The sequence below is a fragment of the Trachypithecus francoisi genome, unplaced genomic scaffold, assembly GCF_009764315.1.
Source record: "Trachypithecus francoisi isolate TF-2019V2 unplaced genomic scaffold, Tfra_2.0 Lachesis_group2, whole genome shotgun sequence".
Taxonomy (NCBI): Eukaryota; Metazoa; Chordata; class Mammalia; order Primates; family Cercopithecidae; genus Trachypithecus; species Trachypithecus francoisi.
This window is the reverse complement of record NW_022681465.1, coordinates 71,578,340-71,604,610: the sequence shown is the minus strand read 5'-3', so window position 1 is coordinate 71,604,610 and position 26,271 is coordinate 71,578,340. Positions and strand designations below refer to the sequence as shown.

General features: G+C 40.9%; 1 protein-coding gene and 1 non-coding gene across 3 annotated transcripts in view; one reads left to right on the top strand and one right to left on the bottom strand.

Annotated features, from left to right (window-relative positions):
- Positions 1-26,271, top strand: part of NUP155 (nucleoporin 155) — a 77,810-nt gene that overhangs the window by 37,624 nt on the left and 13,915 nt on the right. For both annotated transcript variants that reach the window (XM_033179390.1, XM_033179391.1), the window contains 10 exons: positions 553-647; positions 1,407-1,495; positions 2,276-2,338; positions 2,868-3,015; positions 5,297-5,363; positions 7,144-7,259; positions 13,719-13,816; positions 19,796-19,926; positions 23,772-23,963; positions 25,314-25,452. In XM_033179390.1, the coding sequence (XP_033035281.1) occupies positions 553-647; positions 1,407-1,495; positions 2,276-2,338; positions 2,868-3,015; positions 5,297-5,363; positions 7,144-7,259; positions 13,719-13,816; positions 19,796-19,926; positions 23,772-23,963; positions 25,314-25,452 (1,138 nt within the window). The remainder of the gene's footprint in view (positions 1-552; positions 648-1,406; positions 1,496-2,275; positions 2,339-2,867; positions 3,016-5,296; positions 5,364-7,143; positions 7,260-13,718; positions 13,817-19,795; positions 19,927-23,771; positions 23,964-25,313; positions 25,453-26,271) is intronic.
- On the bottom strand, positions 4,075-4,136 carry LOC117066235. The gene has a single exon (XR_004430217.1). It is a non-coding gene; the product is annotated as a U7 small nuclear RNA (small nuclear RNA).

Here is a 26,271-nt window from a genome sequence, read left to right as displayed (position 1 = left end):
GATCTTAGTATTTCAGAGCCATAACTGGAATTGATATGGTTAAAATTGGGATAGTTCAAAGTTAAGTATACAGACCCTGGATTCAAAGCACCTGTGGTAAAAATCCCAGCTCCACCACTGAGGTAAATTACTTGACTTCTCTGGGCTTCAGTTTCCTTATGTATTATAATATGTGTTACGAGGATTAATATATGCTAAACTCTTAAAATAGTACCTGACACATGGTAGGTATTCAAAGTTACCACTTATTGTTACTTTCTAGAAAGTAGAAAGACCACAGGAAGAAAATTGGAGACATAAGCTGAAAAGTAAGTCAGAATCTAGGTAAAAAGGAAAAGAGAGCATTCTGTAATCCTAGTGCTTTTGATGAACTTAAAATAAAACCAGTAGTGTTTACTTGTCTTTTTAACACTAACTGATTTCATTCAGTCAGCAAGTATTTATTGAACGCTTGCTCTGTGCTAGATACAGACTTTAATATTGCATCTAGCAGTACACAAATCATTTTAAAGGTTTATATTTAATATAAGGCCAATATTCCTCTTTTTACAGGAAGACCAGGCTTGTGCTACTTGCCTTATTCTTGCTTGCTCCACTGCTGCCTGTGACAGAGAAGTATCTGCCTGGGCTACTCGGGCTTTCTTTAGGTATATGAAAGGTTTTTTTGTTTATTTGTTTGTTTTTTTTACTGGGCCACTTTTTAAAATGATTTTATTATCAATGTAATAAAGCCTTGCCAAACAGTTGAGTGACTATGTAGGCAAATTACCAAAATTCATTTGCAAAAGGGTGAAATCTGGAGAGATTATAATGGTAATAGAAGCAACTAAATTAGCATAGTTTATGCATTATTACTTTAACTCTGGATTCTGTTCTGTAACTTCTTGTCTACTTTCTATACTTTGTTCTACCTCAGTTACTGTCTCATCTATCTTTTTTACTTCCCCAAACACCATGCCAATTCTGCTTAATATGTATCATTAGTATTGAAGGCTTCTGAATTACTTTAAGGAAACTTGGTACCAAAGAGATATTTCTATTTAGAAAATATTTAAGAATTTGAAATGTGATTTTGTTAGAAACGTTTTTTGAAATACTATCTAATCATAACCTAGTGTGAAAATTATAATGCCATTTACTCACAGAGTAAATTCTATGCATTGCATATCTTGTTCTTAGAAGTTATCGGAGTCTCTTATAATTCTTCCTGGTAGCAATTTCAAGTCCATATTTACTGAATAAATATTATAAGTCTTATGCATATATTTTACTGTCAGCACAATACGTTAAAGTCTGTAATGTTTAAAGCATTTATTTGGAAGCTAAGCAGGAAAAAGAACAATTCCAGTTTTTAAGATGGATAGTTTGTTTTACTGAATAAACTCAACCTCTTGTCATAAAAATAGGTATGGTGGTGAAGCACAGATGAGATTTCCAACCACTCTTCCGCCTCCAAGTAATGTTGGTCCCATCTTGGGGTCTCCTGTCTATTCTAGTGAGTATGAAACATTGAAATGAAATTGTTTCTAATCGTTTGAATCTTAGAATCTTTACAGCAATTTTTGTCAATAAACCTTTTCATTATGTTTTATTTACTGCTACTGTATAATTGATGAATATATCTGTAGATTCTGATTCTTAAAAGTGATCTATTAATATTGAATCCTTAACATAAGGAAGCAAAATAAGATGTAACCAATCATATTTACGTAACTCATTTGGTGTATATTCAGAGGGAAACAGATGAATGATTTAATAGTAATTAACTCCCACATCAGTGTTTTCCAAGGTGGGACTTATTAGAAACTTACTAGGAGATGAGTCCCTAATTCTTGCGTATATCATGGACAATGTAACTCCTTTTTATGCTTATAAGTAGCTTCTGTGGCCGGGCGCAATGGCTCACACCTGTAATCCCAGCACTTTGGGAGGCTGAGGTGGGCGGATCACCTGAGGTTGGGAGTTTGAGACCAGCCTGACCAATATGGTGAAACCCTGTCTCTAATAAAAGTACAAAAATTAGCCGGCCTGTGCCTGTGGTGGCATGAGCCTGTAATCCCAGCTACTCAGGAGGCTGAGACGGGAGGATCGCTTGAACCCAGGAGGCAGAGGTGCAGTGAGCCGAGATAATGGCACTGCACTCCAGCCTGGGCCACAGAAAGAGACCCTGCCTCAAAAAAAGAAAAAAGAAATACCTTCTGTATCTAATTTTGATCACATTCAAAAGATTGAGATGTTCTTTTCTAAATCTTTATATTCTTCTTTCCCTTTTTAGGTTCTCCTGTTCCTAGTGGTAGTCCCTATCCAAATCCATCCTTTTTGGGAACACCATCTCAGGGTACCTCTTTTCTTTGTTTTGGATTGCTTTTACTGCTCATTTTGAAGTGCTCACATTATGAGTTATCTTTAATGCTTAGTGTGAAAAAGATGAACTTGCCTTATTCCCTTGAAAATAAATATAATTTTAGAAGCACTGTCCAACCAAGTTTTAGCATTTGGATGTGAATGCCTTTATTTAGGAAAAACTCCTCTTATAATATGCCTAGAAAGCCCATTGTTTGGGTTCCAGGATTAAATTGGACCCTAAAATCTGGGTAATTGGTTCTGTTTCACTGTCAGCATTACAAGCAGTTATTGCAAGTTTGTTTCCTTTTCATTCTGCATTGTGAACACTTGCAAGTCTACCTGGGAGTATCCATGCACATTTAAATCTGTCTTCTTATTAAGGAAAACCAAATTAAATATCTATGTATTTCATTATTTTTGTAAATACCTTTGTGTCTAGATACACAAACTTGGGTTATTTTGAATTCTGAATTTTATGGGTTCTGTTTTTAAGATATTTGTTTTTCTTATGTGTGTACAAGGTATACAGCCTCCTGCCATGTCAACTCCAGTGTGTGCTCTGGGAAACCCAGCAACTCAGGCCACAAATATGAGTTGTGTGACTGGACCAGAGATTGTGTACTCTGGAAAACACAATGGTATTTGCATTTACTTTTCTCGGATCATGGGGTAAGTTTGTTATGAAATAATGAACTATTGCTCACCTTGCCCCATCTTGAGTAGTTAATTTTTTTTTTTTTTTTTTTTTTTTTGAGACAGAGTCTTGCTCTGTCACCCAGGCTGGAGTGCTGTGGCGCAATCTCGGCTCACTGCAAGCTCTGGTTCCCGGGTTCACACCATTCTCCTGCCTCAGCCTCCCAAGAAGCTGGGACTACAGGTGCTCGCCACCACGCCCGGCTAATTTTTTGTATTTTTTAGTAGAGACGGGGTTTCACCATGTTAGCCAGGATGGTCTCGATCTCCTGACCTCGTGATCCACCTGCCTCGGCCTCTGAAAGTGCTGGGATTACAGGCGTGAGCCACCATGCCCGGCCTAGTTAAGTATTTTTAACTCTGAATTAATTTGGGGTGTCATTTATTCCTTTTTTTTTTTTTTTTTTTTTTTTTTGAGGCGGAGTCTCGCTCTGTCGCCTGGACTGGAGTACAGTGGCCGGATCTCAGCTCACTGCAAGCTCCGCCTCCCGGGTTTACGCCGTTCTCCTGCCTCAGCCTCCTGAGTAGCTGGGACTACAGGCGCCCGCCACCTCGCCCGGCTAGTTTTTGTATTTTTAGTAGAGACGGGGTTTCACCGTGTTAGCCAGGATGGTCTCGATCTCCTGACCTCGTGATCCGCCCGTCTCAGCCTCCCAAAGTGCTGGGATTACAGGCTTGAGCCACCGCGCCCGGCCATTTATTCCTATTAAATTATATTTTTAGCTCATTTTTCATCAATAAAACTTTTCTATTATTCAGTTTTTATTATCTAACTATATTCATTGCTGTGTTTTATTTCTCTCACTCTGTCATGATCTGTGTTTGTGTGTGTGTAGCGTCAAAATACAGTTGTTCCTCAACACAGGTTAGGGGATGCCAACCACCCTTCCTCAGCCTTCATGCAGTCAGAAATTCATGTACAACTTTCAACTTTCTTAATTATTAATAGCCTACTGTCTAGCAGCCTCACTGATAAGTAATCAATTAACACATATTTTGTATTTTTGTTTTTAACTTTTGCATGATGTAGGAGTGTGGGGGAGTCTGGTAAAAACCAGAAAACCTCCTAGACAAATTCTAAAACAGATGTGACATGGATATTTTGTGTTATATGTATTATACACTATATTCTTACCATAAAGTAAGCTAGAGAAAAAAATTAAGAAAATCATAAGGAAGAGAAAATATATTTACTATTCATTAAGTGGCAATGGATCATCATAAAAGTCTTCATCCTTGTCTTCACGCTGAGCAGGCTGAGGAGTAGAAAGAGGAAGGGTTGGTTTTGATGTGTTGGGGTAGCATAGGTGGGAAAAAATCTGTGTGTAAGTGGACCCACACAATTCAAGCCCGTATTGTTCAAAGGTCAACTGTATGTCTATATACATATTAATGTACAGTGTTACAAACTTCCCCATAACTCAGTAACATGTGTCTATAGTTCAACAGGGCAGTTCTGTCTTGCTGGGCTAACTCAAGAATAGGCAATCAGTTGTGAAGTTAAAGAGAGCTATGCTTATCTTGGCTAGACTCTCACATGTTCAAGGTTATGTTTTCCAGCTGGTCTAGAATGGCCTAAGCTGAAACAGCTTAGTGGTTCTCCACATGGTTTCTCATCCTCCAGCAGGCCAGCCAAGGATTATTTAGTTGGTGGTGGCAGGGTTCCTTGAGAAAGAGTAGACACTTGCAAAACCTTTATCCTAGGCTCAGAACTGGCTTACCACGCACTTTTCCACCTTACTCACTTGACCAGAGGGAAGTCACAGGGCCAACCCAGATTTAAAAGGTGGGAAATAGAACACTTTTAGGGGAGAGACATCAAAATCTTACTGCAAAGGGGATAGATATAGGGAAGGATAAAGAAATGTGGTCGTTTTTGCAATCAGTCTGTCATATTATCTTAGCTATCATGCCTAATATATATTTCTCTTAAATTGAGATGTATGATTTCATTCATCTCATTTGCTTAAAAGTATGAAACAGAACAGAGCCCCTTTATACATTTCCTGTTTATAATTTATTATACAGAGCCTTTTGATTTTTCTTAAGTAATATTTCATTATCTGAAAAACTTAGGTACATCAGGTATGAAAATTTTCTAGTATTCCATTCTTCTGGATAGCTTAGTAAAATGTTAAATGAAACCACTGCAAGTTTTAAAAACTGAATAAAGCCATTAAGTTCCTAGAGAGAGAAATTTATTGTAATTCTTTTTATTTATTTACAGCATAATCATTAAAACATTTTTTTGTTCCAGAAACATTTGGGACGCAAGCTTAGTTGTGGAGAGAATATTCAAGAGTGGCAACAGAGAGATCACTGCAGTAAGTCTGTATAATATTACTCTGTTATTTTTGTGTAGCCAGTTGGTGGTATAAATGGTTAGATTGTTTCACGTTTGTTGATATTACACAAATAGGATGGCAAAGGTTATTCTTTTTTTTTTTTTGAGTCAGGGTCGTGCTCTGTCACCCAGGCTGGAGTGCGGTGGCCCAATCTCAGCTTACTGCAACCTCTGCCCTCTGGGGTTAAGCAATCCTCCCACCTCAGCCTCCTGAGTAGCTGGGATTACAGGCGTGTGCCACTATGCCTGGCTAATTTTTGTATTTTTTGTAGAGATAGGATTTCACCATGTTGCCCAGGCCAGTCTCGAACTCCTAGACTCAAGCGAACCACCTGCCTTGCTTCCCAAAATGCTAAGATTATAGGCAGGGGGCCCCAGCGCCTGGCACGTTATTCTTTTATGTACATGTTTGCGTTCTTGGACAGCAAACTGCTTACCTTCAGGTTTAAATCTTATTTCTAACATTGATTGTCTGAATATCAGTAAATTACTTAACATTTCAGAGTCTGATACATCATGGTAAAAGAAGGGGAGTAGTATATCTCCCTCATAAGGTGTCATAAGGGATAATTCCAGCAACTTAATATTGTTCAAAATTTACTATGTAATACTTTGACATATATATGAACAAAAACTCCATGGACCCAGCACTAATTTCCATGAATTGGCATACTTTACAGACTGCTTTTTGCTCTTGTTGCCCAAGCTGGAGTGCAGTGGCAGAGTTTTGCTCTTGTTGCCCAAGCTGGCGTGCAATGGCACAATCTCGGCCCACTGTAATCTCCGCCTCCTGAGTTCAAGTGATTCTCCTGCCTCAGCCTCCCGAGTAGCTCGGATTACAGGCGCGTGCCACCACGTCCAGCTGATTTTTTGTATTTTTAGTAGAAACAGGGTTTTACCATGTTAGCCAGTCTGGTCTCGAACTCCTGACCTCAAATGATCCGCCCACATTGGCCTCCCGAAGTGCAGAGATTACAGGCGTGAGCCACCGTGCCCAGCCCAAATATATTTTTTAATTGTGAGACTCTTAAAGTTCATGAGTTGGGCACAGAGGCCCGTGCCTGTAACCCCAGTGCTTTGGAAGGCTTGAGCCCAGGAGTTCAGGACCAGCCAGGGCAACATGGCCAGATCCCTTTTCTACAAAATAAGATTACAATTAGTCAGATGTAGTGGCATGTGCCGGTAGTTCCAGCTAATTAGGAAGCTGAGTCAGGAGGATCACTTGAACTTAGGAGGCCAAGGCTGCAGTAAGATATGATCCGCACCACTACACTCCAAGGCAACAACAAGACCCTCTCTCTCAAAAAAAAAAAGTTCAGGTTTCTAAGAATAAGAATGTATTTGCCTAACACAGTGTATGATTCCATTTATATGAAGTTTAAACACTTGCAAAATTAATCTATGTTGATAGGACTAAGAAAAGTAGTTACCTCAGGTGGGATGACTCATGTCTACAAAGGAACATAGGAAACTTTCTTTGGCGTTGGAGATTTTCTGTATTGTGGTCTGGGTAATGACTATACAGAAATATATAAAAGTAATCAAGATGTTTTCTTAATATTTGTATTTTACTGTAAATTATGCATCAGTGTTACTGGCAGGAGAGGAATTATGTAGGTATTATTTGGATCAACAGGTGTGAATTGAGGCAAGAAATAACTTTATTTATAGAGATAGTCATTTCAAAATTAAAATTGTTTATATTATAGCTATACAGAGGGTGTGTTTTTAAACTTTTGAAAATTCTTTCATTTTTACAGATTGAAAGTAGTGTTCCCTGCCAACTGCTAGAATCAGTGCTACAAGAACTCAAGGGTTTGCAGGAATTTCTAGACAGAAATTCCCAGTTTGCAGGAGGACCATTAGGAAATCCAAAGTAAGAATAAATAAGGTTTATTAATTCATCTTTTTCTTTTCATTGTATTTTTTGTTGAGATAATTTACATACTATAAAGTTGGTCCTTGTAAAGTGTTCAGTTTAGTGTTTTTAGTGTATCTACAAGGTTATGCAACCATCACCACTGTCTAATTCCAGAACATTTTCATCACACCAAGAAGAAACTCTGTGCCCATGACCAGCCATTATTATTCATGGACCTTCCCCCAGTCCCTAGCAACCACTAATCTACTTTCTGTCTCCACAGATCTGCCTTTTCTGAATATTTATATAAATTGGAATATTTATATAAATATTTATATTAAATGGAAATATTATATTAAATGGAATTAAATGGAATTTTAATATAAATGGAATATTTATATAAATATTTAAATGGAATATTTATAGTATACAATGTAATATATAAATATATGAATATACTTATGTAAATAGAATATTTCTATAAATGTCCTTTTTACATAAATGGAATATACAAATGTTATATTTATATAAATGGAATATTTATACAAATGTTATTTTAAAAATGGAATGTTTCTATATTATATTTTTTAAATGGAATATTTCTATATTTATAAAAAATGGAATATAGAAATATTTATATAAACGGAATATTTATAGAAACATTTATATAAATGGAAGTATGCAACAGATAACCTTTGGTGTCTGTTTCTTTCCCTAAGCATGTTTTCAAGGTTTGACTGTTGTAGCATGTATTACTACTTTGTCTCATTTCTCAGTTTATCAGTTGATAGATATTTGTGTTGTTTCACCTTTTTGGCTAATAAGAGTGCTGATATGAGCATTCCTGTACAAGTTTTTGTGTAGACATGTGTTTACACGGACTCTTGCTCTGTCGCCTAGGCTGGAGTACAAAGGCTTCCTCTTGGCTCACTGCAACCTCCACCTCCCAGCTTGAAGCAATTCTCCTGCCTCAGCCTCCAAGTAGCTTAGATTACAGATGTGTACCACTATGCCTGGCTAGTTCTTCTTTGTATTTTTAGCAGAGACGGGGTTTTACCATGTTGACCAGGCTGGTCTCGAACTCCTGACCTGGTGATCCACTGGCCTCAGCCTCCCAAAGTGTTGGGATTACAGGTGTGAGCCACAGCGTCCAACCAAGAATGGACATTTGGGGTTTTTCTGAGACAGAGTATCACTCTTATCGCCCAGGCTGGAGTACTATGGTGCAATCTTGGCTCACTGCAGCCTCCCCCTCCTGGGTTCAAGCGATTCTCCTGCCTCAGCCTCCTGAGTAGCTGGGATTACAGGCGCCTGCCACCATGCCCAGCTAATTTTTGTATTTTTAGTAGAGATGGAGTTTCACTGTGTTGGCCAGGCTGGACTTAAACTCCTGACCTCAGGTAATCCACCATGCCCAGCAAGAATGGATTTTTTCTTTTCTTTTCTTTCCTTTTTTTTTTTTTTTTTTTTTTTTTTGAGATGGAGTCTCGCTATGTCACCCAGGCTGGAGTGCAGTGGTGTGGTCTCCACTTACTGTAAGCTCCGCCTCCCAAGTTCACGCCATTCTCCTGCCTCAGTCTCCTGAGTAGCTGGGACTACAGGTGCCTGCCACACCGTCTGGCACATTTTTTGTATTTTTAGTAGAGATGGGGTTTCACCATGTTAGCCAGGATGGGCTCCATCTCCTGACCTCGTGATCTGCCCACCTCGGCCTCCCAAAGTGCTGGGATTACAGGCGTGAGCCACCATGCGCAGCCAAGAATGGATATTTTTTAGCCTCTGAAATAATACGGACTTTTTGTTGAAAAAATAATAATCACATTGCATTCGGGGAGTCACATCACTCCTTACAATTGTTAACGGGTTATTAGAGTATAATCTTTTTAAAGCATATATAGACTGGGCAGAGTGGCTTACATCTATAATCCCAACACTTTGGAAAGCCAAGGCAGGAGGATTGCTTGAAGCCGGGAGTGCGAGACCAGCCTGGGCAATATAGGTGACCTTGTCACTACAAAAACATATAAATAGGCCGGGCGCGGTGGCTCATGCCTGTAATCCCAGCATTTTGGGAGGCTGAGGCGGGCGGATCATCTGAGTTCGAGACCAGCCTGACCAACATGGAGAAACCCTGTCTCTGCTAAAATACAAAACTAGCCGGGCATGGTGGCACATGCCTGTAATCCCTGCTACTAGGGAGGCTGAGGCAGGAGAATTTCCTTAAACCTGGGAGGCGGAGGTTGTGGTGAGCTGAGATAGTGCCATTGCACTCCAACCTGTGCAACAAGAGCGAAACTCTGTCTCAAAAACAAAAACAAAAACAAATAATAAAGCATACATAAATATACACTTCTTTAAAAGCAAAAATAGAGTCTAAGTAAATACACTTTTATGTAACATTGTTCACACTTTGTGTGTGTGTGTATATATATATATGGTTTTTTTTGGGGGGTTCCCCCCCCCCCCCCGAGACAGAGTCTTGCTCTATCGCCCAGGCTGGAGTGCAATGGTGTGATCTCAGCTCACTGCAACCTCCACCTCCTGGGTTTAAGCAGTTCTCCTGCCTCAGCCTTCCGAGTAGCTGGGATTACATGCATGTACCACCATGCCTGGCTAATTTTTGTATTTTTATTAGAGATGGGGTTTCACCATGTTGGCCAGGATGGTCTCCATCTCTTGACCTCATGATGCGCCTGCCTCAGGCTCCCAAAGTGCCTCCCAAAGTGCTGGGATTACAGGGGTGAGCCACCACACCTGGCCAGTCTTTATCTTTTAAGTAGGAGAACTTACCTCCTTCCCATTTTATTGGGATTAGTCAAATGTGGTTTATTGTTTTGGTTTGGTTTTTTTGGAGACAGAGTCTTGCTCTGTCCCCAGGGTGCAGTGTAGTGGTGCAATCTCAGCTCACTGCAACATCCACCTCCCTGACTCAAGTGATTCTCCTGCCTCAGCCTTCCAAGTAGCTGAGATTACAGCCCCACACCACTATGCCTGGCTAATTTTTGTATTTGTAGTAGAGGCAGGGTTTTGCCATGTTGGCCAGGCTGATCTTGAACTCTTGACCTCAGATAATCCACCTGCTTCAGCTTCCCAGAGTACTGGGATTACGTGTGAGCCACTGCATCTGACCTAGTTAAATGTTTGATTTTTTTCTCTCCATCCTGAATTTGTGCTTTTTGTTTATTTTCTTCCCTTTGCCATTTCCTTATTGTATTGGATTGATCGGGCCTCTCTCTACTTAAACACTAATTAAGAAGTTCTACATACGATTTTTCTTCCTCTACTAGTTTTAAATTCTAACAGACATACATCTCAGTCACCATTAATAATTTAACAAAGTCTATTATTTCCTTTCCTTGCCTTCTGCCATAGCTCTCCCTCCAAATTATCTGGAATTTTCGTTGTCAGATGTTTTTAGTTTGTTTGGTTTTTTTTCCAACATTGTGGTCTTTTGTTAATTGAATTTTACCATTACATTTGCAATTATATGTAAATTTTCTAATCTTCTGATTTCTCTTAATTACTCATTTCTCTTTACAGTTTTTAGCAGGATGTTTTTGAATTTTGATGTTTCTTGAATTTTCACATATGCAGTTCTGTCATCTGCAGATAGAGATAGTTTCATCTTTTCCATCTTTTCTTTTCTAGCTCTACTTGCTTTCTTCTGTCTGCACAAAGTAATCTCTCTGTCTCTTTTTTTTGAGACGAGACGGAGTTTCACTCTTATTGCCCAGGCTGGACTGCGATGGTGTGATCCTCAGCTTGCTGCAACCTCCGCCTTCTGGGTTCAAGCAATTCTCCTGCCTCAGCCTCCCGAGTAGCTGGGATTACAGGCATGAGCCACGACGCCCAGCTGATGTTGTATTTTTAGTAGAGACGGGGTTTCTCCATGTTGGTCAGGCTGGTCTCAATCTCCCAAACTCAGGTTATCCACCCGCCTCGGCCTCCCAAAGTGCTGGGATTACAAGCGTGTGCCACTGCGCCCAGCCACTAATTTCTCTCTGTCTTTTCTCTCTGTTTTTTTTTTTCTTTTTCAGGCAATCTTGCTCTGTCACTGAGGCTGGAGTGCAGTGGTGTGATCATTGTTCCCTGCAACTTCAAACTCAGCCGCCTGAGTAGTTGGGGCTACAGGCGTGTGCTGCCACAACTGGCTGATTTTTTCTTATTTTTCTCAGAGATAGGGTCTCACTGTGTTGCTCAGGCTGGTCTCAAACTCTTGGCCTCAAGTGGTGCTCCCTCCTTAGCCTCCCAAAGTGCTGGGATTACAGGCATGACCCACTGCATCCTCCCTTACTGAGGTGTTTTTTGGTTTTGTTTTTTGAGATGGGTCTCACTCTGTTGCCCAGGCTGGAGTGCAGTGGCACGATCACGGCTCACCACAACTTTGACCTCCCAGCTTCAAGTGATCCTCCCACCTCAGCCTCCTGAGTAGCTGGGACTACAGGCACATGCCACCATGCTCAGCTAATTTTTTTATTTCATATTTTATAGAGACAAGGTCTGACTGTGTTGCCCATGTTGATCTTGCACTCCTGGGCTTAGGCGATCCTCCTGTCTTGGCCTCAGAAAATGCTGGGATTATAGGCATGAGCCATCTGCACTCAGCCCTTATTGAATATATTTAGCATATTCATATATTGAATATGCTTAACATATTCAGCAAGTGAGTTTGTCAGATGTATTTACTGCATTTTACAGAGATGATCATATCATTTTCCCTCTTTAACAATAGAATTATATCAATAATTAATCAATTATATGTCCTAATTTTGACCAGCCCCTGGAATTCTGTAACATTAGTTTCATTGAGTATGGAAATTTTTTAAACAGATTTTTGAGATCTACTTTACATACCACTAAATTTACTCATTTTGAATATTCAGTTTGGTGTCTTTTAGTAAATTCATAGAATTGTGCATCCATTACCACAGTCCAATTTTAGCACACTTCCATTATCTAGGAGACATACCTCATGTCAATTAGCAGTCACTTTCCATTCCCACTTCTTAGTCCCACACACTTACTGATCTGCTGTATTTCTGTAGATGTGCCTATTCTTGACATGTCATATAAACAGAATCATACTGTGTGGTCTTGGAGTCTGGCTTCTTTCACTTACTGTGTTTTTGGGGCTCATGTTTGAGATTTATGTTGTAGTATGTATTCATGTTTTGTTCGTTTTTATTGCCCAATGAATGTGGAATTTTAAGATCATAGACTGTTTCTCAGATCTTCGTATACATTTTGCACCATTTTCTTGCCAAAGTTTAATGTTGTAGATGAAAAAGTACATTACCTGTATGATTCTCTTTCCTTTGTAAGTGACTTAGTGTTGACTTTGAAATTTTTTTGTGCTTTTTTCTTTTTATTACCGAAATTCAAAAATCACAACATGATGTCTTTAGGTATATCTTCTTTACAGCTCTCAGTGAGCCTTTAGAATGAACGTCTTGGCTTTAATCAGTTTTTTCCTCCTGTTTTTTATGTATTGTGGTACACATTGAGTATCCCTTATCCGAACTGTTTGGAACCAGAAGTGTTTTGGCTTTCCCAGTGTTTTGGATTTTTAAGTATTTGCATTATACTTAGGTTGAGCACTCCTATTCCGAAAATGTGAAATCCAGAATGCTCCAATGAGCATTTCCTTTGAGCATCATGCTGATGTGCAAAACATTTTAGATTTGGGAGCATTTCAGATGTTAGATTTTTTTTATTAGGGATACTCAATCTATATTTCTTCTGTCCCATTCTCTTTGGAGAATCATATTACTCTCTTGTATCTAGCTTGTTTCTTCTCTTCCATAATTTCCTTCCTTCCTTTCTCTCCTTTACCCCCTCTTTTTGCTTGATCTTTTTTTTCTACAGGAAAATTTATAGCTGATGTTCTCAGTCATTTAATTGATTTAATCTCAGTCATTTTAAGTAGCATCTGTTTAGACTGCCTCAATTTTTTTGCCCATCAAATTTTTAATTCCAAGAATTATTTCTTATTTGTCAATTTTTGTTTTTTTTTTCATGGCAACCAGCCCTTCTGGTGATGGTTGCCCTACCTTATGAATTATTTTTAAAAATTATACATATTAGGCCGGGCGCGGTGGCTCAAGCCTGTAATCCCAGCACTTTGGGAGGCCGAGACGGGCGAATCACGAGGTCAGGAGATCGAGACCATCCTGGCTAACACGGTGAAACCCCGTCTCTACTAAAAAATACAAAAAACTAGCCGGGTGAGGTAGCGGGCACCGGTAGTCCCAGCTACTCGGGAGGCTGAGGCAGGAGAATGGCGTAAACCCGGGAGGTGGAGCTTGCAGTGAGCTGAGATCCGGCCACTGCACTCCAGCCTGGGTGACAGAGCGAGACTCCGTCTCAAAAAAAAAAAAAAAAAAAAAATACATATTAAATGAATTGTACTGTGTAAGTATGTGTTATATCTCAATAAAGCTGTTATAAACACACATTCTGCAATTTCTGTTTCAGTACTACTGCTAAAGTGCAGCAGAGGCTGATAGGATTCATGCGTCCTGAAAATGGAAATCCCCAGCAAATGCAACAGGAGCTTCAGAGGAAGTTTCATGGTAAATTACTGCTTCTCATCAGTTAAGCGTACATGACCTCAGTAAAATTTTGTTACTTGAATAGAAAACAATGGAGTTTTCTTGGTAAAATGTACTTTGTACACAAATATTTGTAATTAAAATATCAGTGTAATTGGGTCTGGGGTGGTGGCTCACACCTGTGATACCACCACTTTGGAAGGCTGAGTTGGGAGAATCACCTGTTCCTGGGGGTAGAGGTTTCAGTGAGCTGAGATCATGCCACTGCACTCCAGCCTGGGTGACAGAGTGAGACCCCACCTCAAAAATAAAAATAAAAAAAGTGTGATTGAGAAAGTAGGATAATATGGATGTTGTATATTTCCTCTTTTAGCATATACGTTTTTGTTCCTTCCTGCACCAGAAAACATGATACACACCTGTTTCTTTACGATTTTTTTTATTGTGGTGAAGTATGTATCTACCATAAAATTTACCATTTTTACTTTTTATTTATTTATGTTTTTGAGACAGAATTTCACTCTTGCTTCCCAGGCTGGAGTGCAATGGCGCGATCTTGGCTCACTGCAACCTCCGCTCCCGGGTTCAAGCAATTCTCCTGCCTCAGCCTCCCGAGTAGCAGAGATTAGAGGCATGTGCCACCACGCTGGGCTAATTTTGTATTTTCAGTAGGGATGGGGTTTCTCCACGTTGGTCAGGCTGGTCTCAAACTTCCAACTTCTGGTGATCCACCCACCTTGGCCTCCCAAAGTGCTAGGATTACAGATGTGAGCCACCGCACCCGGCCCCACTTTTACTTTTTTTTTTTGAGACAGAGTCTCACTCTGTCGCCCAGGCTGGAGTGCGGTGGCACAATCTTGGCTTACTGCAAGCTCCGCCTCCCAGGTTCCCTCCATTCTCCTGCCTCAGCCTTCTGAGTAGCTGGGACTACAGGTGGCTACCACCACGCCCAGCGAGTTTTTTTTTTTTTTTTTGTATTTTTTAGTAGAGACAGGGTTTCACCGTGTTAAGCAGGATGATCTCAATCTCTTGACCTTGTGATCCGCCCGCCTCAGCCTCCCAAAGTGCTGGGATTACAGGCATAAACCACTGCGCCTGGCCCGTTTTTACTATTTTTAAGTGTACAGTTCAGTGGCATTCAGTATATTCATTTTATGTCCCCATTACCAATATCCATCTCCAGAACTTTTGTCATCTTCCCCAAAATGTCACTCTGGGCTGGGCACGGTGGCTCTCGCCTGTAATCCCAGCACTTTGGGAGGCCATGGCAGGTGGATCACCAGAGGTCCGGAGTTCCCAGACCAGCCTGGCCAACATGGTGAAACCCCGTCACTATCAAAAATACAAAAATCAGCCAGGCATGGTGGCGGGCTCCTGTAATCCCAGCTACTCTGGAGGCTGAGGCAGGAGAATCGCTTGAACCCAGCAGGTGGAGGTTGCAATGAGCTGAATTTGTGCCATTGCACTCTGGCCTGGACAACAAGAACAAGACTCTGTCTTAAAAAACAAAATAAAAAACAACAAAAGTTACTGTGTCCCCATGAAATAATAACCCCCCCATTTTTTTCCCCTATCCCAGGTCCCTGGCAACCACCATTCTACTTCCTGTCTCTGAATTTTACCACTCTGGGTACCCTATTAGAATGAAACCAAGCTTTTCATTTTGTGACAGGCTTATGTCACTTAGCTTTAAACTGTCCTCAAGGTTCATCCATGTTGTAATATGTGTCAGAACTTCCTTCCTTTTTAAGATTGAGTAATTTCTATTGTGTGTATGTGCATATGTGCACACATACTACACTTCCTTTATCCATTCATTTGTTGATGGACGCTGAGTTACTTCTGTTTTTTGGCTATTGTGAACAATGCTGCCATTAACATGGGTGAACAAATAGGAATTAAAGTCTCTGCTTTCAGTTCTTTTGGGTATATACCCAGAAGTGGAATTGCTATATCATATAGTAATTCTATTACTGATTTTTTGATGAACCGCCATACTGTTTCATAGCAGCTACTGCATTTTATGTTTATGTTTATCTTTATTTCTTTTTGATACGGAGTTTCACTCTTGTCGCCCAGGCTGGAGTGCAATGGTGCAATCTCGGCTCACTGAAACCTCCACCTCTCAGGTTCAAGCAATTCTGCCTCAGCCTCCCAAGTAGCTGCAGTTACAGGCCACCACACCCAGCTAATTTTTGTATTTTTAGTATAGAGTGGGTTTCACCATGTTGGCCAGGCTGGTCTTGAACTCCTGACCTCAGGTGATCCACCCACCTTGGCCTCCCAAAGTGCTAGGATTACAGGTGTGAGCCACTGCGCCTGGCCAGCTACAGCATTTTATACTTCTAGGAGCAATGCACAGAGATTCCAATTTCTTCACATCTTTGCCAACATTTGTCATTTTTCTTTCCTTTTATATATAGCCATCCTAATGAATATGGAATGGCATCTCATTGGCATTTCGATTTACGTTTCCCTAATGATTAGTAATATACCTTTTTATAGAGCTAAAAATATGAGTCAAATATTTCGTTGTGCTTTTTATCAATTATAACTAGTAACAAGGAAAGAATAAGGCAACTGAAAAGTTCTCGTAATCTTCAGTTATTCCAGATGCAAATTAGAAGAATAATAAGTTATTTCATGAACTTTTTGTGCCATTTAATTTTTTCTAAGTTCTTTTGCCTTCCATTGTTAGGGTTAGCGTTACTTTTTCTGGCCGTGATAGAACTTTCTGGTTTTTTTGTTTGTTTTGAGATGGAGTCTCGTTTTTTCGCCGAGGCTGGAGTATAGTGGCGCAATCTTGGCTCACCGCAACCTCTGCTTCCCAGGTTCAAGCGATTCTCCTGCCTCAGCCTCTCAAGTAGCTGGGATCACGGGCGTGTGCCACCATGCCTATCTAGTTTTTGTGTTTTTAGTAGAGACGGGGTTTTGCCACTTTGGCCAGGCCGGTCTTGAACTCATGACCTCAGGTCATCCGCCCAACTCGGCCTCCCAAAATGCTGCGATTACTTGTGTGAGCCATCACACCTGGCCAATAGAACTTTCTCAACACTCAACCATTTACTTTTGTCCCAAGCTACTTTCTTCCCTACTCAGGACCCTAGGTTTCCATTCATCATTTTGTAAATTCTTTTTTACTGTCTTTTAAATTTTTTCTCCCTCTTTTCTTTTTTTTGAGATGGAGTCTCACTCTGTCGCCCAGGCTCTGCCTCCCAGGTTCACACCATTCTCCTGCCTCAGCCTCCCAAGTAGCTGGGACTACAGGCGCCTGCCACCACACCCAGCTAATTTTTTGTATTTTTAGTAGCGACGGGGTTTTACTATGTTAGCCAGGATGGTCTTGATCCACTGACCTTGTGATCCGCCCGCCTCGGCCGCCCAAAGTGCTGGGATTACAGGCGTGAGCCACTGTGCCCAGCCTTAAATTTTTTCTTTTTTAAAAAATGTTGAAATTGTTTGCCTATCCTCCAATTTTGTTTCTGTTCTGTTCTGTTTTGTTTTGAGACAGAGTCTTGCTATATTGCCCAGGCTGGCGTACAATGGTGCCATCTTGGCTCACTGCAACCTCCACCTCCTGCGTTCAAGCAATAATCGTGGCTCAGGCACCTGAGTAACTGGGATTACAGGCGTGTGCCACCACGCCTGGCTAATTTTTGGATTTTTAGTAGAGGTGGGGTTCTGCCATGTTGGCCAAGCTGGTCTCAAACTCATGGCCTCAAGTGATCCGCCCACCTCGGCTTTCCAAAGTGCTAGGATTACAGCCAAGAGCCACTGTGCCCAGCCACCATTTTGCAAATTTTTTTTCTGAGCAGCTAATGATATTTCAGTATGACTTTGAGATTACATCACTAAACATTGGTGAGGATTTGTACAAATAGGAGCATTTGAATTGCTGGCAGTTTATACTGAAACAACTGCTTTGGAGAGCAATTTGATCATATCCGGTAAAAGCTAAACATATATTCTGAAAGCTGATAGTTTCACTTCTAGGTATATATCCTTAAAGGAGTTTTTTTCAAACTTTTTCCCACAGTAAGAAATATATCTTACATGGCCAGGTATAGTGGCTCACGCCTTTAATCCTAGCACTTTGGGAGGCCAAGGCAGGCAGATCATTTGAGATCAGGAGTTTGAGACCAGCCTGGCCAACATGGTGAAACCCTGCCTCTACAAAAAAATACCAAAATTAGGTGGGCGTGGTGGTGGGTGCCTGTAATCCCAGCTACTCGGGAAGCTGAGGCAGGTAAATTGCTTGAACCCAGTAGGCAGAGGTTGCAGTGAGCTGAGATCATACCACTGCACTCCAGCCTGGGCAACAGAGCAAGACTCCATCTCAGGGGAAAAAAAAAAAGAAATATATCTTACATTATGATTCAGATGTTTAAAAGCATACATACAAACTAAAATAGATTTTCCTGAAGTAGTTCTACCTGTTTTATACTCTTTTTTTTTTTTTTTTTTTTTTTTGAGGTGGAGTCTCGCTCTGTCGCCCAGACTGGAGTGCAGTGGCCAGATCTCAGCTCACTGCAAGCTCCGCCTCCCGGGTTTACGCCATTCTCCTGCCTCAGCCTCCCGAGTAGCTGGGACTACAGGCGCCCGCCACCTCGCCCAGCTAGTTTTTGTATTTTTAGTAGAGATGGGGTTTCACTGTGTTAGCCAGGATGGTCTCGATCTCCTGACCTCGTGATCCGCCCGTCTCGGCCTCCCAAAGTGCTGGGATTACAGGCTTGAGCCACCGCGCCCGGCCCTACCTGTTTTATACTCTGATATTTCTTTCTTTTTTGAATTTTTTTCTACTTTCTATATTTGAGGGGTGAGCGAAAAGCTATCATCACTGACTAAATTGATTTCATGAATCGCCAATGCATGTTGATCTAGGGTTTGAGAAACTCAGTCCTAGACTAACTTGACTGTGGTTTCTAGGAGATATTCTTTAAGAATATTTATTGGCCGGGCACGGTGGCTCAAGCCTGTAATCCCAGCACTTTGGGAGGCCGAGACGGGCGGATCACGAGGTCAGGAGATCGAGACCATCCTGGCTAACACGGTGAAACCCCGTCTCTACTAAAAAATACAAAAAAAAACCAGCCGGGCGACGTGGCGGGCGCCTGTAGCCCCAGCTACTCGGGAGGCTGAGGCAGGAGAATGGCGGGAACCCGGGAGGCGGAGCTTGCAGTGAGCTGAGATCCGGCCACTGCACTCCAGCCTGGGCGACAGAGCGAGACTCCGTCTCAAAAAAAAAAAAAAAAAGAATATTTATTGCATCATTGTTTTATTTTCAAAATACTAGAAACAGTGTAATGTCCTCCAAGTGAAAAATGGGCCAAATTGTGGTATACTTACATGATGAAACACTCAGTAGTGAAAATAAATGTACTAGATTTATATTTATCGGTGTAGATAGCCTGCAAACATATAACTGAGTAGAAAAAGCGATGGTGTATTTGTTAAAAATACAGCAATTTTTTTTTTCTTTTTTTTTTTTGAGATGGAGTCTTGCTCTGTTGCCCAGGCTGGAGTGCAGTGGCGCAATCTCGGCTCACTGCAGGCTCCGCCTCCCGGGTTCACGCCATTCTCCTGCCTCAGCCTCCCAAGTAGCTGGGACTGCAGGCGCCTGCCATCCTCCCTGGCTAATTTTTTATATTTTTAATAGAGATGGGGTTTCACCGTGTTAGCCAGGATGGTCTCGATCTCCTGACCTCATGATCCACCTGCCTCGGCCTCCCAAAGTGCTGGGAGTACAGGCGTGAGCCTCTGCTCGGCCATGCAGCAATATTTTCATGGTTTATGTGTACCTACACAAACACAGAAGCATGTATATATACAGACACAGAGAAAAGATAAAAACATAAATACTACTGATTATCATAGTTGCCTCTAATGGGGGCTGGGAGGAAAACAATGGGTATTTCAACCTTAACCATGGTTTTTATTTGAAATAAAGCATCTTAACCTATGTTATTTTATAATAATTTATTAGTTTTGTTTTCTCATTAGAGGCTCAACTAAGTGAAAAGATTTCACTTCAGGCAATTCAGCAGTTGGTTCGAAAATCATATCAGGCTCTGGCTTTATGGAAACTTCTTTGTGAACATCAATTCACTGTCATTGTGGCAGAACTTCAGAAGGTAAGTTTTTTTTATTTTTTTATGATTTTACCATTAATACTATGTTTGGATTTTTTTTGATGAGTATTTTGGCTTTGGAGGAGATTATTTTGGGAAGCATTTACGTTAATAATGAAGTTAGTATGTTATAGGAACATTGCACAAAACCTTACTAACTTGGGGGACCTATTTTTTTCAAAGCCACAAGTTTTTACTTGTGGGTATGTGAATGAAATCATACTTTACAAACATATTTTTTTTTTTTTTTTTTTTTGAGACGGAGTCTTGCTCTGTCGCCCAGGCTGGAGTGCAGTGGCCGGATCTCAGCTCACTGCAATCTCCGCCTCCCGGGTTTACGCCATTCTCCTGCCTCAGCCTCCCGAGTAGCTGGGACTACAGGCGCCGCCACCTCGCCCGGCTAGTTTTTGTATTTTTTAGTAGAGATGGGGTTTCACCGTGTTCACCAGGATGGTCTCGAACTCCTGACCTCGTGATCCGCCCGTCTCGGCCTCCCAAAGTGCTGGGATTACAGGCTTGAGCCACCGCGCCCGGCCTACAAACATATTTTTTAAAACAGTGGACTGTAACCTTTATTTGAGCTACAGGTTCTTCTGAGAATCTGATAAAAGCTATCTCTCACTACCCTTAAAGAAATGCATATCAACATGGACACACAGACTTTTGCATATAATTTCAAAGTACCCAACAACCTAAAATAAATACTCTTGACTGGGCACCGTGCCTCATGCCTGCGATTCCAGCACTTTGGGAGGCTGAGGCAGGAGGATCACTTAAGCCTAGGAGTTCAGCACTATCCTGGACTACAGGCATGTGCCATCACATCATGTGATGGCACATGCCTGTAGTCCCAGCTACTTGGGAAGCTGAAGTGGGAGGAGCACTTGAGCCTGGGAGGTTGAGGCACCAGTTGGCCGTGATTGTGCCACTGCACCCCAGCCTGGGTGACAGAGTGAGACCCTGTCTCTCTCTCTCTCACACACACACACACAAACCACTCCTACTTCATTTTATGTATTTTTGTTGTTGTTGTTATTTTAGAGATGGAGTCTCGCTCTGTTGCCCAGGCCGAAGTGCAGTTGTGCGATCTCGGCTCACTGCAACCTCCGCCTCCCGGGTTCTAGCAGTTCTTCTGCCTCAGCCTCCCAAGTAGCTGGGATTACAGGTGCACGCCACCCATGCCCAGCTAATTTTTTGTATTTTAGTAGAGACGGGGTTTCACTGTGTTGCCCAGGCTGATCTCGAACTCCTGAGCTCAGGTAATCCACCCGACTCGGCGTCCCAAAATGCTAGGATTATAGGCGTGACCTACCGTGCCCGGCAACTGCTGTTAGAATATATAGAGGAAATTTATTCCTACCTTTTATTTAATTGTGAACATTTCTAAACGTATACAGAAGTAGAGCAAAAACTGTAACTCCCACATACATTTGACTCATTCAGCATTTTCAAGATATTGTGTTTCTTAAAAAAAATAGTTCCTTGAATAACAACAATGTCATTATCACAGTTACCAGTTTTTCTTGAGACAGTGTCTTGCTCTGTCTGGAGTGCAGTGGCACGATCACAGCTCACTGCACCCTTGACCTCCCTGGGTTCCAGTGATTCTCCTACTTAAGCCTCCCGAGTAGCTGGTACTATAGGCACACAACACTATGCCTAGCTAATTTTTGTTTTTTGTTTTTTTGTAGAGATGGGGTTTCACCGTATCTCCTAGGTTGGATAGTTACCAGTATTAACTATCAATATTTGATAGCAAAATCTGTCTGAAAAATGTCTTTTTACAGATTGGTTCATTCAAATCAGGATCTAAACAGTTTAGTTGGTTTGCTCGTGGAATTTATTGTTTATCTTTCATCTGTTTCAATCTGAAGCAGTCTTTCCTTCTTTTTCTTTTCCTGGCTTTTGCCTTGTAGAAATCCAATCATCAATCCAGTAGAATGTCCAGCATTGTAAGGACATTCTAAGGCTTTTTTTTTTTTTAATCCTCTTTGTAGTGAACTTCTTCCTCTATCTCCTGCATTTTCTTTGAAATGAAAGTTTATTATATAAGCTTGATTCAGTTCAGCTCCTTTTTTGAGGAAGAATAGAATACTTCATAGGTAGTGGTTTGTTCATCAGACTGTTAGAAGACACAAAAGGTTTCATTGTCCTTTTAGTGATACTGAGATGGATTGCTGGATTCAAGTAGTTAAGCCTAGTACTGCCATTGTGGAATTCTCCATCAGACTTTTTTTTTTTGAGGCGGAGTCTTGCTCTGTCGCCCGGACTGGAGTGCAGTGGCCGGATCTCAGCTCACTGCAAGCTCCACCTCCCAGGTTTATGCCATTCTCCTGCCTCAGCCTCCCGAGTAGCTGGGACTACAGGCGCCCGCCACCTCGCCCAGCTAGTTTTTGTATTTTTTTAGTAGAGACGGGGTTTCACCATGTTAGCCAGGATGGTCTCGATCTCCTGACCTCGTGATCCACCCGTCTCGGCCTCCCAAAGTGCTGGGATTACAGGCTTGAGCCACCGCGCCCGGCCTCTCCATCAGACTTTAATCATCCATTGATAATCATTGCTGGAATTTATTATTTCATTTAGGATTACAAAAGGGGAATATTTATTTGTTTGTTTTTTATTTTTTTGAGACAGTGTCTCATTCTGTCACCCAGGCTGGAGTGCTGTGGAGCGATCTCAGATCACTGCAACCTCCATCTCCTGGGTATAAGCAATTCTCCTGCCTCAGCTTCCCGAGTAGCTGGGACTACAGGCATGTGCCACCATGCCTGACTGATTTTTGTATTTTTAGTAGAGACAAGGTTTCGCCATGTTGGCCAGGCTGGTGTTGAACTCCCGACCTCAGGTCATCCACCCACCTTGGCCTCCCAAAGTGCTGGGATTACAGGCATGAGCCACTGTGCCCGGCCAAAAGGATATTTTAAATCTGTGATTCCTTCCCTAGTTACTAGCTGCAATTCTGTAAAAAAAAAAAATTTCCTGTCCTATATGGATATTTCATTACTCTGAAACGCTTAATTTTTGACTCTTGTATACCATTTTTCAACGTTAGAAGGCAATCTCCTAATTCTTTCCACTAGTGTCCGATGAATAGATACTGTTTTTTCTTTTTAAAAATTCAAGCTAATATATTTAATTATGAAACTGTTAGCGTTTTCATACCAAGTGGAATAATTTTGAGTATTTATTGAGTGATAAATATATTGTAGGTAGGTTTTTATCCTGGGTATGTTTTTGTGATCCATCTTCAAAGCTCTCTTCCTTACATCACCAATTGTGTGCTCAATGAATGCAAATTGAAGATTTGTTCAAGAATTTTAACATAGTTTCGATATTTCCTTGAATTTAGAAAAAAGAGATAGCAGTCACATCACTAACAGAATCTTTTACTATAGTATAAATCAGTACTTTAGAGCTTCATTTGGACAAGCAGATTTGTTCACAATACAGATTAAACTCCAATATTATAAGGTCTAGAATAATGGAATTCTAACAGATTTAGGAAGAAGTAAAATGTAAGCCCAAGATTTTCAAATGTAGCCAAGTGATTGTTTTTTCCATTTTATAACCAAAGCGAGGAGATCTGGCTCTAGTTTTGGCTCTACTTAAGCTTTACTTTTCTCATTTGGAAAGTGAGAGTTTTGGACTAGATGTACTGTACGTTCTTTTCCAACTCTGTATGATTTTATGTAAGTTTGCAAAAATTTGTTTCTACTAATTAGTATATTTTCGCTTTTCAATTACAGAGTCTATCAATGTTTAGGTTATTTTAAGTTATTACAATAATTTCATTATGTTTAGTAATATGGTATTTTTATAATTGTGATAGAAAAGTTTTATGCTCCTAGGAACTTCAAGAGCAGCTGAAGATCACCACCTTTAAAGATCTTGTAATCAGGGACAAAGAACTCACAGGGGCATTAATTGCTTCTCTTATCAACTGCTACATCAGAGATAATGCCGCTGTTGATGGCATTAGTTTACATTTGCAGGATATCTGCCCACTTCTGTATAGCACTGATGATGCCATTTGTTCTAAGGTATGATACTTTATTATCTATTTCATTGTTAGTTATAAGAGGTATCATGTATGATGAACCATCTTGTTTCACTTAATATAGGACCTCAGTCAGTTAGATCTCTTAACCTCTCCTAGCCTCAGGATCCTCATCTAAGAAAGAGGTTGGAATATGTGGCTTCTTAAAACCTGTGTATACTCTTTTAAGCTTAGCTTTTCTTTTTAAAAATATTTTTGTTTATTTATTTGACACAGAGTTTCACTCTGTTGCTTAGGCTATAGTGCAGTGCTGTGATCATAGCTCACAGCAGTGTCTAAATCCTAGACTCAAGCAGTCCTCTCATGTAGCTGGGGACTACAGGTGTGCACCACTGCACCCAGCCAAATTTTTTCTTTTTTATAGAGATGCGTTCCAATTTGTTGCACAGGCTAGTCTTGAACTCTTGGCTTCAAGCGGATCCTCCTGCCTCAGCCTCTCATAGTGCTGGGATTATAAGTGTGAGCCACTATGCCCGGCCTTCCTTTAAGTTTTTCATGAAGAATCTTCTATTTTTTTTATATATTTTTATTTATTTATTTATTTTTTTATAAGACAGAGTCTTGCCCTGTCGCCCAGGCTGGAGTGCAGTGGCACGATCTCAGCTCACTGCAACCTCCACCTCCCAGGTTCAAGTGATTCTCCTGCCTCAGCCTTACAAATAGCTGGGATTACAGGTGTGCACCACCACACCCGGCTAATTTTTTATATTTTTGGTAGAGACACGGTTTCACCATGTTGTCTAGGGTGGTCTTGAACTCCTGACCTCCGCCTGCCTCGCCCTTGCAAAGTGTTGGGATTATAGACATAAGCCTCTGCTCCTGGCCCATAAAGAATCTTTGATAGTGTTTCTAGGCCATATTAAAAAGTCAAAGGTGAGAAATTAAGAAAAATCACTAAATTTACAAATTAAGAAAATTTAGGGAATAATTTATCTCCTTAGAAGTTAAGGAAAAGTACTAAAACTTCAAGTAAATCTTTTGGTGAATTAGAGTTAGTGGGGGCATTTTTATTGATCCTTTCCTACAGGTGGAAAAAATAAATAAATGAGTATCACATGGACTGCCTGCTGCCCAATAATGTATTGACTAGGCAAGATAATTACCAGACAAAAGCTCTCTTGCTTAACATATTTGTGAGAGGAATTAAGAATAGCTAGGAATTTTTGGTCAAAAACTTTTCTGCCTAAAATTAAGAAGTAAGTTTGTAGAGTTGTTTTCATTTTTAATAGTAATAATCATATATAAATTTAGACGTAGACTAAAACTTAGTTGACAGCATCATCTGTCTGCTTGGTTTTATATATTTTTAAGTTCTTGTTATCTCCTCTTCTAGGCAAATGAGCTTCTCCAGCGTTCCCGACAAGTTCAAAATAAGACTGAAAAAGAAAGAATGTTAAGGGAATCATTAAAGGAATATCAAAAAATTAGCAATCAAGTGGACCTTTCCAATGTTTGTGCTCAGTATAGACAAGGTGAGAAATAAAATATTTCTTGTATCTTTTACTCAACTCAGAAGATAAATGATAGCGTATGAATGAAGCGAGCTAATGATGAAAAGCCACTTTCCAGACGCAAATCTTCTTTCAACATCAGAGGCCGAGTGAAAGGACATAGGAATGTCATATCATTGTGTTGCAGTATTTGATGACTACACTGACCTGCAGAAGCTGGTCTTTTTATCTTTTGAAATGTATAAGTTTTGTTTGTTTGTTTGTTTGTTTGTTTTTTGAGACGGAGTCTCTCTCCGTCAGCCAGGTTGGAGTACAGTGGCACGATCTCAGCTCCCTGCAGCCTCCGCCTCCCAGTTTCCAACAATTCTCCTGCCTCAGCCTCCCTGGTAGCTGGGATTACAGGCACGCACCACCATGCCCAGCTAATTTTTATTTATTTAGTTATTTTTTACTTTTTTTTTGAGATGGAGTCTCTCTCTGTCGCCGAGACTGAAGTGCAGTGGCATGATCTCAGCTCACTGCAAGCTCTGCCTCCCAGGTTCACGCCATTCTCCTGCCTTAGCCTCCCAAGTAGCTGGGACTACAGGTGCCTGCCACCAAGCCTGGCTAGTTTTTTGTATTTTTAGTAGAGACAGGGTTTCACCGTGTTAGCCAGGATGGTCTCGATCTCCTGACCTCATGATCCGCCCACCTCAGCCTCCCAAAGTGCTGGGATTACAGGCGTGAGCCACCATGCCCGGCCAATACCCAGCTAATTTTTGTATTTTTAGTAGAGATAGGGTTTCACCATGTTGGCCTGGCTGGTCTAGAACTCCTGACCTCAGGTGATACACCCATCTC